We start from the raw sequence: 16,655 nt of genomic DNA, 5'->3' as shown, positions 1-16,655 counted from the left end.
AAAAAAAGAATAAGAGGAGCCGGTGAGTGAGCCCATGGGGACCAGAGGCATGAGTTAGCCCTCGAAGACAGCTACAGTCTCTGTCCTTGTGATTTGGGAGAAGAGTTGAGAGGAGAAGGGAGGACTTGAGAGCAACCTGCCTGAACACAGGGTGGGATTTGGGTAGGAAGAGGTGGGAGAAGGCATTTCTGGTGAAAGGAAGGCTTTGAACAAAGGTTGGAGGCAGACAGAAGCCCAGACGCTCTGGAACCGCAAGGAGATGGTAGGTGGGTTCGTGTTGGGATAAAAGGTCATGGTAGTGGATTGGGGTCAGGCCCTGGAAAGCCTAGAGGCAAGGCCATGGAGGCTGGACTGTCCCCAAAGCCATGGCTGCAGGGAAAGTTTCCGACGTGATTTATTTATGATGAGCAAAGAGCCCGTGGATGCTGAGAGGAGGTGTCACCATACTGGGAGTCAGTGGCCCCACCTGGGTAGGGATGGGCTGCTTTCCATCTCTCAGGCTCTAGCCTTTAGCCTCCAGGTGGGATTCTCAGCATGCAGATTCTGCCACTGTCCGCAACTCCCAGAGAGCTTTCTGGGTTGGTTTGTTCGTTTTTAGACGGAGTCTGGCTCTTTGCCCAGCCTGGAATATAGTGACCTGATCTTGGTTCACTGCAACCTCCGCCTCCTGAGTTCAAGTGATTCTCCTGCCTCAGCCTCCAGAGTAGCTGGGATTACAGGTATGTATCACTACATCTAGATAATTTTTGTAGTTTTAGGAGAGATGGTTTTTGCCATGTTGGCCAGGCTGGTCTTGAACTCCTGGCATCAGGTGGTCCACCCGCCTCGGCCTCCCAAAGTGCTGGGATTACAGGTGTAAGCCACCTTGCCCAGCCCCAAGAGAGCTTTTTGATGGGATATTCTATCCCCCTCTAAGCCCTAGTCAGATGCCCCCACCCCCAGGAAGCCCCCATTCTTGATTTGCATCTATCCCGTAGCAGGAAGGTGATACAGCCTAGTGGCCACAGGCAGGGGCTGGGGCTGGGGGGTTCAGGCAGGCTGGTTTCAGTTCTCTGCTTTGCCAATCACCAGATCTTGGGCTAGCCATTTAACCTTTGTGAGTCTATTTCATCGTCTGTAAAGTGGGTCTAAAGTTACCCATCTCCTGGGGTCTGCAAGGTGGTTAATGCATTGCCTTCCACTCAAAAATAGAAATTGCACGTGAAAGCAGGCTTATTTATCCTTAGCTACTCCACATTTCCTTTATTCTTAGGCACACATTTTTTTTTTGTGAAATCGAGATTCAATGTACAATCAGTGGACAAGAAGTTTAATTAAATTGCTGGTGTGGGTTGCCATTCATGGTGTCTTGGGCTGGAAGAACGTGGTCCAGGTGTGTACTCGTGTTATCACCTCCACTTTCTGGTTTGCATTGGCTGGACCTGCTGGACTGGAAGCACTTCACAGGCAGGGAAGGCAGGGAGGGCATCTTGTCTGTGTCCTCCAAGCACCCAGCAAAGGGCCTTTAGTGTTTGCTGGGCTGTATTCTGGCAGGGACTTGCCCAGTTATACAAGGAAGCGGGGCCAGGAAAAACACCCCTGCACTTGATTCCATCTTGTAGGCTTCAGGATGTCGACTGGAGTTCTCTGGCTGTCCCACCTCTCCCAGGCCAGGACCCTAGCATCCCTGCTGTGAGCCCTGGGCAAGTCTGGCTCTTCTCTGAGTTGTCATTTGGAGGGGACACTGGGTGGCACAGAATGTGGCTCTGACACTCCTGGGGGCTCTGCCAGTGGCTTCCCAAGTGCAGTCCCAAGGTGGACACATGATTTCAGGAGGACTGTGGGTCCCTGAAGCTTCAGGTTACAGGACCTGAGGGTGGAGTGGCCAGGGATGGCAAGGTGCTTTAGTCCTATACATGTAGATTTTTAGCTTGGTAGCTATTTACCCTGATCTGGGTGCATGCTTGCCAGCTGCCCACAGGTGGGGTGGGGGTAGGGTATCTGGAAAGTCCTGGAGTTAAGCATAGATGCTAGAAGCCCTATACCCTGTGCCCCGCCCAAATCTCATCTTGAATTGTAGCTCCCACAATTCCCTCGGGTTGTGGGAGGGAGCTAGTGGAAGATAATTGAATCACAGGGGTGCTTCCCCCATACTGTTCTCGAGGTAGTGAAGTCTCACGAGATCTGATGGTTTTATAAGGGGGATCCCTCTTGCTTGGCTCTCATTCTTTCCTGCTGCCGCCATGTAAGAAGTGTCTTTCACCTTCCACCATGATTCTGAGGCCTCCCCAGCCACGTGGAACTGTGAGTCCATTAAACCTCTTTCTCTTCGCAGTCTCAGTTATATCTTTATCAGCAGCATGAAAACAGACTAATACACCCCCTTCCCATGCTGGAGATGCTCTTCCTTAGCGCCCCGGATGGGGTTATTTCAGACCAGGAGTCCCCACATTGTCCCCGGGACATCATACCTTCCTTTCATAGGAGTGGCTTGGAATGGACGGTTGGTGGGCAGACGAGGGCTAGTCCTGAAGCTTAATGAATAGAGTAGAAGACTTTTTGCTTAGATGATATGTTTATTGGTAGTGCCTTGGGGAACAGGGAACTTTCTTCTCTGAGTGACCTCATACATTTCATGCAAGCTTAAATTCTACATTTTGTTGCTTCACAGGAATCATGGCCATAGGCCAGGCCAGCTGCCCTTGCTCCAGCCTGCCCTGACACCTTCAGAGGGATCCTAGGCACAGGAAAGCCCCTCCCCGTGCACACCAGTATAACAAGAGCTTCAAAAAGGCACCTAAAAATAGCTTTCTAGCCCCCTCCCTCCCTCCTTAGGGCTCAAATACAGGATCTGAAGTGATGTGGGGCTGCAGGCACAGGGGCAGGAACACATCTCTTGCTCTTGCACCTCAATTCTGGCTGGGTCTTGGGACTTACACCCTGAATCTCCAGGGTCACCAAACATTCTTCTCCAGCCCCCCACCACCGGTCCTCCAGAAGCTGGCACAGGGCAGCTAAGGGTAAGATACTGTCATCCTATGGTCCTGACCCTCTCCCAGTCTCTGCAACACACATACACACGCACACACACAATTGCAGGTCTCTCTAAGGGAGCATTAGGTTTATTTCTAGTTAGGCTGAATTACTGGGGAGATGGCTGGTGCCACCATAAGTCCTTGGTCCGGCCAAGGGACCTGAGGTGGCATAGTCTGGCAGCCTCCTTTCCAGAGATTAATGCCAGGGGGTCAGGTAGTTGACACGACTGTGAAGAGAAGTAGGGGTGAGGTGGGGACTTCCAGGGTGTCCTGGGGAAAAACCAGGCTTTCCCCCTCTAGGCTCTGAAAACACAGCTTCCAGCCAGCCTCAATGTGGCTCAGGAGCCTTCAATAGCTCCCTGTTTTCTGCATTTTCAGCTGTCCTCCTTAGCTTTCAAGCTAACGCCCCTCCTTTGAGTTTGCCTCATCCCTCTCTCCCACTGATTCCTAACTATGAACAGCTTCACCCATTTTTCAATCATTTAATGAACCTACTCTGTTAGGCATCATATGGTAGCAAAACCCAGAAACGTTCCCCCTCCCCGCCGTGGGAGAGGGGAAGTCTAGTTTCTGTCAATAATGACAGTGCAATAGTCTGGATGCTATAAGATGGGTGACACACAGGTGGTGACCAGTGGGAGGGAATGTGAGCTGGTGGGGAGAGGCAGAGGGACAGCAAAACTTCAAGGAGGATAGCACATCTGTGCTGGGCTTTAAAGAGCACAAAGGAGGCCGGGCGCAGCGGCTTACACCTGTAATCCCAGCACTTTGGGAAGCTGAGGCAGGGGGATCACAAGGTCAGGAGTTCGAGACCAGCCTGACCAACATGATGAATCCCTGTCTCTACTAAAAATACAAAAATTAGCTGAGTGTGGAGATGCATGCCTGTAATCCCAGCTGCTCAGGAAGCTGAGTCGGGAGAATCGCTTGAACCTGGGAGGCAGAGGTTGCAGTGAGCCGAGATCCCACGAACCATTGCACTCCAGCCTGGGCGACAGAACGAGACTCTATCTCAAAAAAACAAAACAAAACAAAACAACAACAAAACACGAAGGAGTTTTGCAGGCAGAGGAGGAAGGGCCATCTAGGCGCTAAAACTGCACAGGCAAAGGTGTGAGGATTGCTTGGTGGTCTGCTGGATTTCGGCGGAGTCTAGTCTTGCCGGAGTGTACAAACTGGGGCTGGGAAGGTGAGACATGGCTCAGTTATGAAAATGTTTGCATATCTTGCAACCTCCATTCTTGTTCTTATCTCCAAGCTTTTACTAGTGGGGCGACCCTGCTGGGAACACCACTTGGCCCCTCCCCTTAGAGCCTCTCAGCACTCCAGGAGGCAGATTCTTGCCTCTCTCCCTGGCGTTTCTTTTTTGTCTGTTTTCTCTCCTTCATGTAACATCACTGCCTCATCCTTTTGGCCTCCTCCGGTCAAACCTGGTGAAATGGACCCCCTCCCGCACCTACCCCCACCCCAGTGGGCTGCATATTTGCCAGGAGCGGATCTCGCCAGAGCGAAGCAGCTCGCACTCTCCCAGGAGGGCACCTCCTCCACGCCAGGCCTCGCCGGGGCAGGGGAGTCTGAGAGTCGCGGAGCCCCGAGGCTGCCCCCCCGCATTGGTCAGATGGGAAGGTGGTCGGCTGTGGCGCGGGACAAGGCCAGTTCCCCTACCTGTAGCTGGAGCCGAAGCTTCGAAAAGTGTTCCTGGGGAAGAACGGGGGAGGGGGGGAGGTGAGCCGGAGGGTGGGGGACGATCCTCTCTGGGCACCTCACTCGCACCTCGGGAGCCACCCCCTCTCCCTGCCATCCCTCCTGAAGGGTTCCAGGGCGCCTTTACCCAACCCAAATGCCTCCACTCCGAAAGGGTGGAGTTGCCAGGGATAGCAAGATACTCTGTGTAGTAGGAATTACACATGTATTCATTTTGAAATTGCAATTTGTTTGTAGTATATTAGAGCCAATCAATCAATTTTTCCCAGATCTCACGTTTTCAAGGGCCACTGCCTGTGCGCTAGGAAAGCGGCCCAGACCCCATCCTCCCTCCTCCGGATGTGGGTCCCGGGGTGCGTGGCGTCACTTACAGGGAGTCGAAAGGCAGGGGCTTCTGTCCGTAGCGGTCCAGGCTGGGGTTCTGGTTGAGGCAGTACTGCGGCGGGCAGCAGGGATGGGGGCGCGGTGAGTCGGGGAGTGAGTCGGGGGAGCACGGACGCCCCGCCCACGCCCCACGCAGTGCTCCCTGCTTGAGACCGTGGTCCTCAAGACTGAGAGGCCCTGCTCTGGGTCTCCTCCCTCCCCAACTCCCGGTTTACGCCGCTCCCCCCAAGAACCCCCCCAGGGACGGGTCTGCGTGCAGCGCTCCCTACCCGCCAGCTCTGGGTCACGTCCGGCTTCAAGTACCGCACCGCGTAGCCGCTGAAACCCTCCACTGAGGACAGAGAGCCTCTCTCGAGCGCCCCGCCCTCCCCAGGACCGCCCCAGGAAAGCCCCGCCCCTCACATAAGCCCCGCCCACCCGCGTTCGGAGAACAGGCCCCGCCTCCGCTGTCCCTCTAGGGCAAAGTCCCCGCCTTGACTGCTCCGCCTGGCCCGGTCCCTACGGGAAGCCCCGCCTCCAGGTCCGCGCGCACGACTCTGACCCACCCGCCGCAAGTGCCACCGCTGCACCCTAGCGGCCCCGCCCTGTCTCTTCTGCCCCTCTCGCCCCCCACGCTCCTGCCCGCAGTCCAGGCTCTCTGTCCAGTCCCGCGGCCCACCTGCCCGGCAGTTCCTTCAGCCGCCCGTAGACTGACCTCTCTTGCTCAGGCAGGGCAGCTTGAACTCCTTGGCCGAGGACACAAAGCGGGACCAGTCCTCTATGGCGCGAGTGAAGCAGGGCCAGTCCACTCGGTTGATGCCCGGCGCGACGGGCGCCAGCTTTCCCTCCTGGTACCTGTGGCGCAGCTTCTGGCCTGTCGCAGTGATGTCCTGCCAGGTCCACGGGGATCAGGGTCGCGCAGCCGTAGCTGCAGGAACCTAAGGCAGCCATCCCAGTCCACCCCAAAGACCTAAGCTGACAACTGGGCTGGGGCATCTGACAGAGGGGGCACCCGAAGTCAAGAACCCGGATGGGGTGATGTGGGGAGGTGAGTCCCAAGCAGGCACCTGAGGCGGTGCTGGGCGAGTAGATCCCAGGACCAGAGGTGCTTGAGGTTGGTGCCCCTTAGCAAACCCAGGGGTAGGGCAAAGGACACTCACCAAGCACTGCAGGGATTTGTTGGGGATCCCAAGGAGGGTAAAATGGGTGTTGTCAAACTCATCTGTTGAAACAAGAGAAAGGGAGAAGTATCTCCTTCACCAGTGGTCAGAGGTCATAGGAGAACTTTGGCCCACACTGTACTTTAAAAAATTTTTTGAGGCCAGGCACGATGGTTCACTCCTGTAATCCCAGCACTTTGGGAGGCAGAGGTGGGTGGATCACTTGAGGTCAGGAGTTCGAGACCAGCCTGACCAACATAATGAAACTCTGTCTCTACTGAAAGTACAAAAATTAGCCAGGCCTGGTGGCATGTACCTGTAACCCCAGCTACCTGGGAAGCTGAGGCAGGAGGCTCACTTGAGTCCAGGAGGTTGAGGCTTCAGTGATCATGCCACTGCACTTCTACCTGGGTGACAGAGCAAAATCCTGTTACAGTGAGCCAAGGTCATGTCACTCTACTCCAGCCTGGGCAACAGAGCAAGACTCTGTCTCAAAAGAAAAAAAAAAAGAGGGAGACAGAGGTCACAAGACTAAGAGAACAGACTCCTTGTGGCAGTAAGATACCAAATTATTAACAAGACCTAAGACCATGCCAGGCAAGGGTTAAGCCCGATCTCGGTTCACTATAACCTCCGCCTCCTGGGTACAAGCAATTCTCCTGCCTCAGCCTTGCGAGTAGCTGGTATTACAGGTACCTGCTACCCTACCCGGCTAATTTTTGTATTTTTAGTAAAGATGGGGGTTTCACCATGTTGGCCAGGCTGTTCTCGAACTCCTGACCTCAAGTGATCTGCCTGCCTTGGCCTCCTAAAGTGCTGGGATTACAGGCGTGAGCCACCATGCCCTGCCTAAATTTAGAAATTTCTAATTTTTCAGTTAACATTAATAGAAAGTTGGAGAACAAAATAACATGTGTTTGTATTCCCATTAGTAAGTCAGACACTAAGAATGGTGGGGGATTACCCGTAATGGAGGCAGTGGGAGCGAGACTTGCTGCTGTGCGTATTGTTACAGCATTTTGAGTTTTGAAGTTGCCACTATTACTTTTATTTAAAGCATATGCTTACAATAAAATACATATCTACCTCAGAGCTTCCCTTAAAAATCTAGATTCCTGGCTTCTCTTGGAAGCAGGAAATTGGAAGAACTGGTGACCTGGCTGGACCCTCCAACATAGCACAGTCTGTGCGGAGCCCTGTAGCTGCCGTTTAAACAGGGCAGGTGTGGGTGCCCCATTTCCCTGTGGATTCTCCCCTCCCATGGCCTCCCCACCCACTTCTCTCATTTGCGTTTCCCATCAGGGCCCATATAGCAACTCTGGTGATCTCCATGTGGTTTCTGACATCCTCAGCCTGCCTGTCACCGAAGCTGGAGCCTAGGTATGGGCCTGCACCCTCCCTCTTCCGCCTCCCACCTCGCCCTGCCTGCACCTTCTCCTGTTCACTTGATCTGCTAAATACCTTCTAAATCCCTCCACACACAAGCTCCTCAGTCCATGCGGCGTTATTCACTAGGCCTGTGGGGGTCTTTTGCCCTGAAGGCCCACACGGCCTCCTCTCCTGCAGGGGGGCTGTGAGGAGGGGTCTTTTTCTCTCTTTTCCACATGCAGAGAGGCTTGGGGAGAAGTTGTTATTGCTGTGACTCCTACCACTGCACCTACCAGCCTCTGCCCAGTTCTCTCCCCATTCATTACAACAGACTAGGCACAGCAGCTCACGCCTGTAATCTTAGCACTTTGGGAGGCCAAGACAGGAGGATCGTTTGAGCCCAGGAGTTTGAGACCAGGTTGGGCAACATAGGGAGACCCTGTCTCTACAAATAATTTAAAAAAATTAGCTGGGCATGGTGGCACGTGCCTGTGGTCCCAGCTACTTAGGAGGCTAAGGTGGGAGGATCATTTGGGCCTGGGAGGTCAAGGCTGCAGTGAGCCATGATCATGCCACTGCACTCCAGCCTGGGCAACAGAGCAAGACACTGTCTCCCCAAAACCAAAACAAAACAACAATAACAATAATGGCATCAGCAACATTTTTTGAGCAGATATTGTGTGCCAGGCACTACTTTTTTTTTTTTTTTTGAGATGGAGTCTCGTTGTTGCCAGGCTGGAGTGCAGTGGCGCAATCTCAGCTCACGGCAACCTCTGCCTCCTGGGTTCAAGTGATTCTTCTGCCTCAGTCTCCTGAGTAGCTGGGATTACAGGTACCTGCCACCACGCCTGGCTAATTTTTGTATTTTTAGTAGAGACGGGGTTTCACCATGTTGGCCAGGCTGTTCTTGAACTCCTGACCCCAGGTGATCTGCCCGCCTCAGCCTCCTGAAGTGCTGGGATTACAGGTGTGAGCCACTGCACCTGGCCTCTGAGTGCTTTTTGCACTTTATCTCCTAACCCCACAACAACCCTTCGAGGCAGGTCCTGTCATTCTCCTCATTTTACTGAGCAGTAAACAGAGGCTCAGACCTGGCCAAAGTGTCCTGGGCAGGGAGCAGAAGCGCTGGGACTGGCCTCTTTCATCCCTGCATGTCACCTTTCTTGAAACCACCTACCCCTTCCCCAAAGGGGATCCTGCGCCAGCAGCCTGACCTTTGCGGCAGTAGGTGGTAGACTGGCAGTGCTCATCAGGAAGGCAGGCCTTGGCAGTGTCCCTGTCCATGTGGCGCAGGGTGGGCAGGGCCGGGTGGTAGAGCTGCTGCTTCACGCCCGCCAGCTGGTTGCGCTGCCGCTCCACAGGAAGCAGGATGGCCGGGGAGGCATACACATGAGTGGAGCCATCGTCCCAGGGCACCAGGTCGATGATGCGGGCCATAGCTGGGAGGCAGAGGGTTCTAAGGAGCTCACCCTGGGCTCATGCTGGCCAGACACCCTTCTCTGCAGAAACACAACTTTGGCCAATGGCGATGTCTACTTGTGAAACATTTATTTAGCACCTACTTTGTGCCAGGCCGTCATTCAGAAGCTCAGCATGGGGTGGCAGGAACATTCAGATAACAGAGGACAACAGAGATAACCCTCCCAGTGCCCTCCCAACACACACACACACACACACACACACACACACACACACACACACACACACGTTGTGCCGTGGCTGTAAGGGAGGTCAGTACAGAGCGTTTGTGTTTTTCTGGGGAGGCTGGGGTTGGGGCATTCAAGAAGTGGTCTAAAAGGGGTGGTATTTTAGTCTATTCTTTTTTTTTTTTTTTTTTGAGACAGAGTCTCACTCTTTTGCTTAGGCTGATGTGCAGTGGCATAATCTTGGCTCACTGCAACCTCCGCCTCCCAGGTTGAAGTGATTCTCCTGACTCAGCCTCCCGAGGAACTGAGATTTCAGGCACCCACCACCACACCTGACTAGTTTTCGTATTTTTAGTAGAAACAGGGTTTCACTGTGTTGGCCAGGCTGGTCTTGAACTCCTGACCTCAAGTGATCCACCTGCCTCAGCCTCTCAAAGTGCTGGGATTACAGGTGTGAGCCACCACGCCTGGAGAGTCTATTCTTAAATAATGTGCGGGAAAGGGCAGAAGCAAGTGGGTTCAAAATGTAGCTCCGTATGCAGTATGCTTCTGGGTGAATAATTATGGGCATGCCTTAGCTAAGGTATTTGCCCAAAATTCTACGGATTGACTCAGAAAGATTTTTAGGAAGGGGAGCAACATGATATATTTGAACTAGAAAAGCATTACTGGATACCCAGTGCCTCCCTTTAAAAAGCAGATAGTCCCAGGAGCCTTTCAGCCATTTACACTTTAGTGAGAATTTCTCAAGGCAGCTTGCTTTCTTCCTGACCCTAAGTTAGAGGTGAGAGCTAGAGGTGGGAGCAAGGGTGGCAGGAGGAGAGAGGACCTTAGATCATGGAGGAGCAGGGAAGGGGCATGGTGACAAGGCAAGGGGAAGCTGCCTTAGGGGATGGGACTGCCTGGAGAGGGAAATGGAGAGGGCTCACTGAGACAGGGAAGAGACGGATGGGGGCTCCCTGCTTCTGACTCACCAATAGCAGCTACCTTATCTGTAGGGCCCAGGCCCAGGTACACAGGCTTATAAGGACTTTCAGCTCTTTGACTGCTCAATGGGCAGAAGAGGAAGTGAGGTGGGCGGGTCCCTTATTATGGACAGCAGCAGAATAAAGGAATATTGTGCACACACAATGCCCATTGCAGCCTGATTCTGAGTACCCACTCCTTAGCAACCCGGCAACTGCTGGCTCTAAGAAGAGCCTGTGCTAGAATTTCTGTGCTCTGGCCACTCCCTTCTAGCCTTCCTGAAGGCTGTGGTCTCCCAGGCCTCAGCACAGGCCAGGCATCTTGGGAAGTGTCAGACAGGGAGCAGGAGTTCTCTGGAGGTGGTCAGGCCAAGACAGGCCAGAAATGGCTGCCGAGTTCACTGCAGGCTGTGTGACCCTGGGCTAGTTACCACACCTCTCTGGGCCTCCAGGCTCTCCTCTGCGTTAGGCAGGGACTCTAGGGCCTGCCATTACGAGGATCTGGATGCCGAGAGGGATCTCCCCTTCCTGAAAACCTCAGGGAAGAGGGCACTGCACTGTCTGCCAGCCCTTGAGTCTCTAGGGGTGGAGATTAGCTGTGGCCAGTATCCAGGGTAAGCGTGAGGGGATCAGGGAGAGTGGTGGCCTCAGCAGGCCAGGGATTAGCAGATGATACTCCACCCTCAGCCCCTGCAGGACTGCGGGCTCCCCACTCCCAGGAAAGGCAGGCTGTGAGTACCCGAACCCAGCACACCTGATGCCTGCCCACCATCCTAGTCACAACCATTCAAGACAGACCCCCCAAGGGAGGAAAACTTAGGAGAGCCGCACTTATTTGTGTATACCTGCCCAGGGGCTGAGCCTGATGGGTCTTGGAGCCCCTCCTGTGAGATTCCTGTAGGATTCCTTTTCCCAGTTGCTCCTTCTCCAGGGCTCCCAGAACAGCATCCCTAAGTGCTGCCCCTTGTAGAAAACCTTCCCCAAGTTGATTCCACTCACGACCCCTCGCCCACAACTTGTTTCTTGACTTTTTTTCTTTTTTGAGACAGAGTCTCGCTTTGCCACCCAGGCTGCAGTGCAGTGGCACAACCTCCGCCTCCTGGGTTCAAGCAATTCTCCTGTCTCAGCCTCCTGAGTAGCTGGGATTACAGGCACATGCCAGCACACCTGGCTAATTTTTGTATTTTTAGTAGAGACGGGGTTTCAGCATGTTGGCCATGCTGGTCTTGAACTCCTGACCTTGTGATCCTCTCGCTTCAGCCTCCCGAAGTGCTGGGATTACAGGCATGAGCCACTGCACCCAGCCATTTCTTGACTCTTTTAAAGTTGTAAAATAGAAGAAGTACAGACAGTGCATAAATATATAATGTAACTAATAATTTACAAAATGAGACCCCATGAAACTACCACCCACCCTGGTCAAGACGTGGAGTACTACTTTTAAAACAGGTTAGCAGTTTCTTAAAAAACAAAGCAGAATTGTATCATATGATTGGGTCATATGGAAGATTCTACCCCAGGAGTCTTCCCAAGAGAAATAAAAGTATGTTGTGAGGTGCAGTGGCTCACACCTGTAATCCCAGCACTTTGGGAGGCTGAGGCAGGTGGATCATGAGGTTGGGAGTTTGAGACCAGCCTGGCCAACATGGTGAAACCCGTCTCTACTAAAAATACAAAAATTAGCCAGGCATGGTGGTGCAAGCCTGTAATCCCAGCTACTAGGGAGGCTGAGGCAGGAGAATCACTTGAACCTGGAAGGTGGAGGTTGCAGTGAGCCAGGATCACACTACTGCACTCCAGTCTGGGCGACAAGAGCAAGACTCCATCTCAAAAAAAAAAAAAAAAAAAAAAGAAATTAAAAAAAAGAAAAGAAAAAAAAGAAAGTATATGTCTACACAAAGACTTGCACACGAATGTTCATAGCAACATGATGTACGGCCAAAAACTGGAAACAACCCGTGTTCACTGATGAGTGGATGAGCTGTGGTGTGTCTATCCCCCGCAATACTCCTAGGCAATGAAAAGAAATGAAGTTCTCAGACATGCTATGAGGCAGATGAACCTCAAAAACGTTATGCTGAAGCCAGATGTGAAAACCTGCATACTCTATGACCCATTTATAAAACATGTCCAGGAAAGACAAATCTGTAGACACAGAAAGCAGATGTGTGGTTGCTGGGACTGGCATGGGTGAATGAACAGTGGTTATCATCTGGCACGTGGTCTTACTGGGGCAATGCTAATGTTCTAAAACCAGATGGTGGTGAGAGTTGCACAGTTGAGTCAATTTCCTATAAATCACTGAGTTAGGCCAGGACTGGTGGCTCATGCCTGTAATCCCAGCATGCTGGGAAGCCCAAGTGGGAGGGTTACTTGAGCCCATGAGTTCGAGACTAGCCTGGGAAACATGGCAAAACCCTGTCTCTACAAAAAAAATACAAAAATTAGCTGGGCGTGGTGGCGTGTGCTTGTGGCCGCAGCTACTTGGGAGGCTGGGGTGGGAGAGTCAATTCAGCCCAGGAGGTCGAGGCTGCAGTGAGCAGTGATCACACCACTGCGCTCCAGCCTGAGTGATAGATAGAGTGAGACCCTGTCTTAAATGATTAAATAAATAATAAGTAATAAAAGTCAATGAGCTGTATAGCTAACATGGGTGAATTTTATGGCATGTATATCCCCATCGAGTTGTTTTGAAAAATAGATGCCAGCCAAGTTAGTAAAAGAAAGGAAGACATTGGCCCTGCCAGTCCCTAGAAGCTTCCACATACACCTTCCCAATTACAACCCCCAACCCAGCGAGAGGGAACCGCTCTCCCGCCTTATAGTACAACCTGTGCTTTTACTTATGGGCAATGATAGAAAACTTTATTTAACAACTTCAGGCTTTATAGAAAACTGGAGGCTATAAACGTACTTATGTTTGGAGCCATACACAGGACAGACTAGTTTTGCCTTTTGGGAACTTTGTATGCGTGGATCACTGGGGTCTTTTGCAGCTAGCTTCTTTCCCTCCATATATACGCACATGAGATTCATCCAAACTGTAGCCACTGTGTGTGGCTGTGTTTTGCTCATTTTCCCCACCCCAGAGTCCATTACTCTTCACTTTTCCCATCTAACTTACCCTCCTTCCCATTCAGTAGGGGATCCAACTGCCTCCAAGTTGCACAATCCCAGGGGCGCATTTCAAGCCTCAGCTCAGAGAGCAGCCCCTCGGATAACTTCCCCGCCAACACGGCCACCTCTCTTGGCTTTGACCCCATGCTTCTGCTTCTCCTTCCCCATCCCTGGCAGCTCCTTCAGGCTCCTTTACCAGCTCCTGCTCTGTTTGCATCTTCTGAGGGAGCCCAAGTGTTCTTTCCCTGGGTTTCCTAGGTGATGTCAGTCAGTCCTGTGGCATCAAGCATCATTAGCGAGCTGAGGCCTCCAAAATTTCTATCTCCAGCAGACTGATAAGTGACACACACACACACACACACACACACTCTCTCTCTCTCTCACTTACATTTCAACCTGGATGTCTCTCAGACACTTTTTTTTTTTTGAGACAGAGTCTTGCTCTGTTGCCCAGGCTGGAGTGCAATGGTGTGATCTTGGCTCACTGCAACCTCTGCCCCTCGGGTTCAAGCGATTCTCCTGCCTCAGCCTCCTGTGTAGCTGGGATTATAGGCATCTACCACCATGCCTGGCTGATTTTTGTATTTTTAGTAGAGACGAGGTTTCGCCATGTTGGCCAGGCTGGTCTCGAACTCCTGACGTCAGGTGATCCACCTGCCTTGCCCTCCCAAAGTGCTAGGATTTATAGGCATAAGCCACTGCACCCAGCCTCTCTTAGGCATCTTAACAAAGTAGTGCTCATGGTTTTTTCCTCAAAATTCTTCCTCCAAACTTCTAGCCCCAGGTTTCTTCTTTTTAGTACTTCTGTAAACCAGCTGGGGGTGGTTTACTGGTTCACCCAGTAAACCAGCCACCCAGTTGCCCAGGATGAGCCCCTCGATGCCCCCTTTTCCCTCTCCTTTCCCTTCTCCTATCTGTACTCCCACCAGCATAGCCCAAGCCCCGTCACCCCTCCTGTCAGGCTGCAGGCAAAGGCAAATGTCACCTGTGTTACTTGCAGGCCTAGGCAGAGCAGAAGGGCTCCCTGCTGTTCCCTGGGGAGGAGCTCTGGTCCCTGCAGCCTGGCATATTTGTAGGGAAGGGTCAAGGAGTACCTTGAGCTTTACCATTGGGGTTTGGCCTTGCTGGCAGAAAGAACTTTCTTCCACATCACTTGCCTTGTGGAGGTTGGATTATCAGAGGTCTTGAAGCCCAGCACTGGAGGGGAAGCCAGGGGTTATCCAGTCACCAATTGGCTTGTCCCTCCGAAGCCTCCAGACCAGTTTCCTGCTTCCACACTTTCCCATTACACAAAGCCACACAGATAATGCCCAGCCCCTGTTCAAAACCATCTCTAAAACTGCACTCCTTCCAGTGGCCTAGAGGCCTCACATCTGTCCCCCACCCTCATTAGCCTCATCCCCACCAGCCTCCTCTGCTCCCACTAAGCTCCGGGACCCCCCGGCTGCATTCTGCTCCTCAAGGCTCATTCCAGCCTTGGCACCTTTCTCCTTGCAGTGTCCTTGGCCTGGAGCACTGTTCACCCAGCTCTTTTCACAGCTTTTCATGTCTCAGCTCAAATATACATCTACCTCGTCATAGTGACCTGCCTACCTACCCCCATTGCCCTCCACAACACACGCCTCTGCCCTGTTTGTTTCTTTTACGGCACTTAGCATCATTTGCAATATCTCTTTATTTGTCAGGAATCTCCCGCATTGAAATGTAAGCTCCATGAAGACAGGGCCTATGTCTGTCTTGCTCTGTGTGCCAGGGCTGGCACACTGCCAGGCACAGAGGAAGACATCTAGGCTGGGTACAGTGGCTCGCATCTGTAATCCTAACACTGTGGGAGGTTGAGGCAGGGGGATTGTTTGCATCCAGGAGATTGAGACCAGCCTGGGCAACATAGCGAGACCCCTGTCTCTAAAAAAATAAAATAAAAATTAGCCATTAGCCTGGCATGGCAGCACACATGCGTAGTCTGTTACTCAGGAGGCTGAGGTGGTGAGGTGGGAGGATCACTTAAGGCTGAGAGGTTGAGGCTGCAATGAGCCATAATTGCACCACTGCACTTAGCCTGAGTGACAGAGAGAGACTGTGCTCCCCAACCCCCCAAAAAAAGGAAAAGAAAGGAAAGGAAAGGAAAAACTCTAAAGAAATGGTGCAGATAATTAAGTCCTGCCCCTTTGCCAAATATCCCTCAGTGGCACCACACTGAGCGCCCCTTCCTTGGGCTCTGTCTCTTGTACCCTCTCCTAGATTTCTGTATGCCTTCTAGTGTCCAACTTCAGTTCACAGGGCAGGTCAGATGCCCAGTCATCTGCCAGGCCTTGATCCAGCCTCCAGGCCCAACCCTGGGACACACACAGCTTTTCTGGCAGAGCCCAAAGCACGGCTGCTGAGACCCTGCCCAGAGAAGACTCTAAGCCAGAGAGAACCTGCCTGAGTCCTGGCCTCGGGGCTGGAGAGTTGGCGTACGCCTCTTGCCACCACTGGGTGGGAATTGACAAGCCCCTGCCACCCTGAGGAGTCTCTGGGCATCGCATGGGAACTCCAGGCTGTCATTCACCCACCAACCACTCTGTGTCTTGGCCAAGGTGTGTGGGAAGCCAGGCTCCTGGTAAACCCAGGCAGGTCCCCTGGCAATTCATGGTGCTTCAGACCTGGGCCATGCAGGGGCCCTTCCCTAGAGCCCACATCCTTTCTGGACACCGGGAGGTGGTGGGGCTGCTGGTTCCCTGGGCATCAACAGCCTCTTTTCTCCCCCGCCCCCATTCAGCACCTGCTAATCCTTTGCACACGGCCCAGCTACTGCCAATTAATCTTCCTTGTCTGAGGGGCCAGCTAGGAGTGGCAGAGAGAAGGCAATTCCTGGCTGGCGTCTGGCGTCTGAGCAGGTAACTCAGGAGGAGATAGAGGCTCAGTGGGACCCCTGAGGGGATCCCCCTGTCCTCCCTTGAGCAAGGCATTTAGGCAGGACCAAACTGGCATGGCAGGAAAGCTGTGGCTTCCCTCTCTCCTCTGGAGCTCAGACTTTAGCGTGCGTCAGAATTTTCAGGAAAGCTTGTGGAATGCAAATTCCTAGGTCCCTCAGGAGGGCTTGGGGGAACTGGGAATCTGTATTTTCACCAGCTCTCCAGAAGATTCTGAAAATGCTGGTGGGGCAACACCATAGCTCCCTGAGCTGCCACTCATGGGTCCCCCTTCCCACCGGAGCCTCCCTCATCAAAGTGCGGTCAGCAGGGACACGCCTCATTTAGGAGGAAAAAGAAACGTGGGGGATGGGGAGACTTTGTTAGTCGTTTCCAGAAGGTTTAGAAATGCAAGCCAGAATTG

The 16,655-nt window shown here is 52.7% G+C and overlaps 2 protein-coding genes across 4 annotated transcripts in view; one reads left to right on the top strand and one right to left on the bottom strand.

Moving 5' to 3' along the window:
• Window positions 1-3,079: 3,079 nt before the first annotated feature.
• Window positions 3,080-10,393, bottom strand: TEPP (testis, prostate and placenta expressed). Its single transcript, XM_032284047.1, is given in 9 exon segments — window positions 3,080-3,241; window positions 4,680-4,712; window positions 5,090-5,154; window positions 5,372-5,433; window positions 5,797-5,971; window positions 6,242-6,303; window positions 8,824-9,048; window positions 10,230-10,338; window positions 10,340-10,393. Coding segments are annotated over 9 exon segments (816 nt in total). The 3' UTR covers window positions 3,080-3,210.
• A 5,702-nt stretch (window positions 10,394-16,095) lies between these two features.
• Window positions 16,096-16,655, top strand: part of CNGB1 (cyclic nucleotide gated channel subunit beta 1) — a 92,012-nt gene continuing 91,452 nt past the window's right edge. Inside the window, exon 1 of one of the 3 annotated variants that reach the window (XM_032284045.1) lies at window positions 16,096-16,216. The gene's annotated coding sequence lies outside the window, so the exon portion shown is untranslated. The remainder of the gene's footprint in view (window positions 16,217-16,655) is intronic. The other 2 variants (XM_032284042.1, XM_032284044.1) reach the window with 2 other exon arrangements.

The sequence above is a fragment of the Sapajus apella genome, unplaced genomic scaffold (genome assembly GCF_009761245.1).
Source record: "Sapajus apella isolate SASKATOON/1434 unplaced genomic scaffold, GSC_monkey_1.0 scaffold15, whole genome shotgun sequence".
Classification (NCBI taxonomy): domain Eukaryota; kingdom Metazoa; phylum Chordata; class Mammalia; order Primates; family Cebidae; genus Sapajus; species Sapajus apella.
Note: the sequence above shows the minus strand (reverse complement) of the source record. Positions and strands in the feature narration are given on the sequence as shown.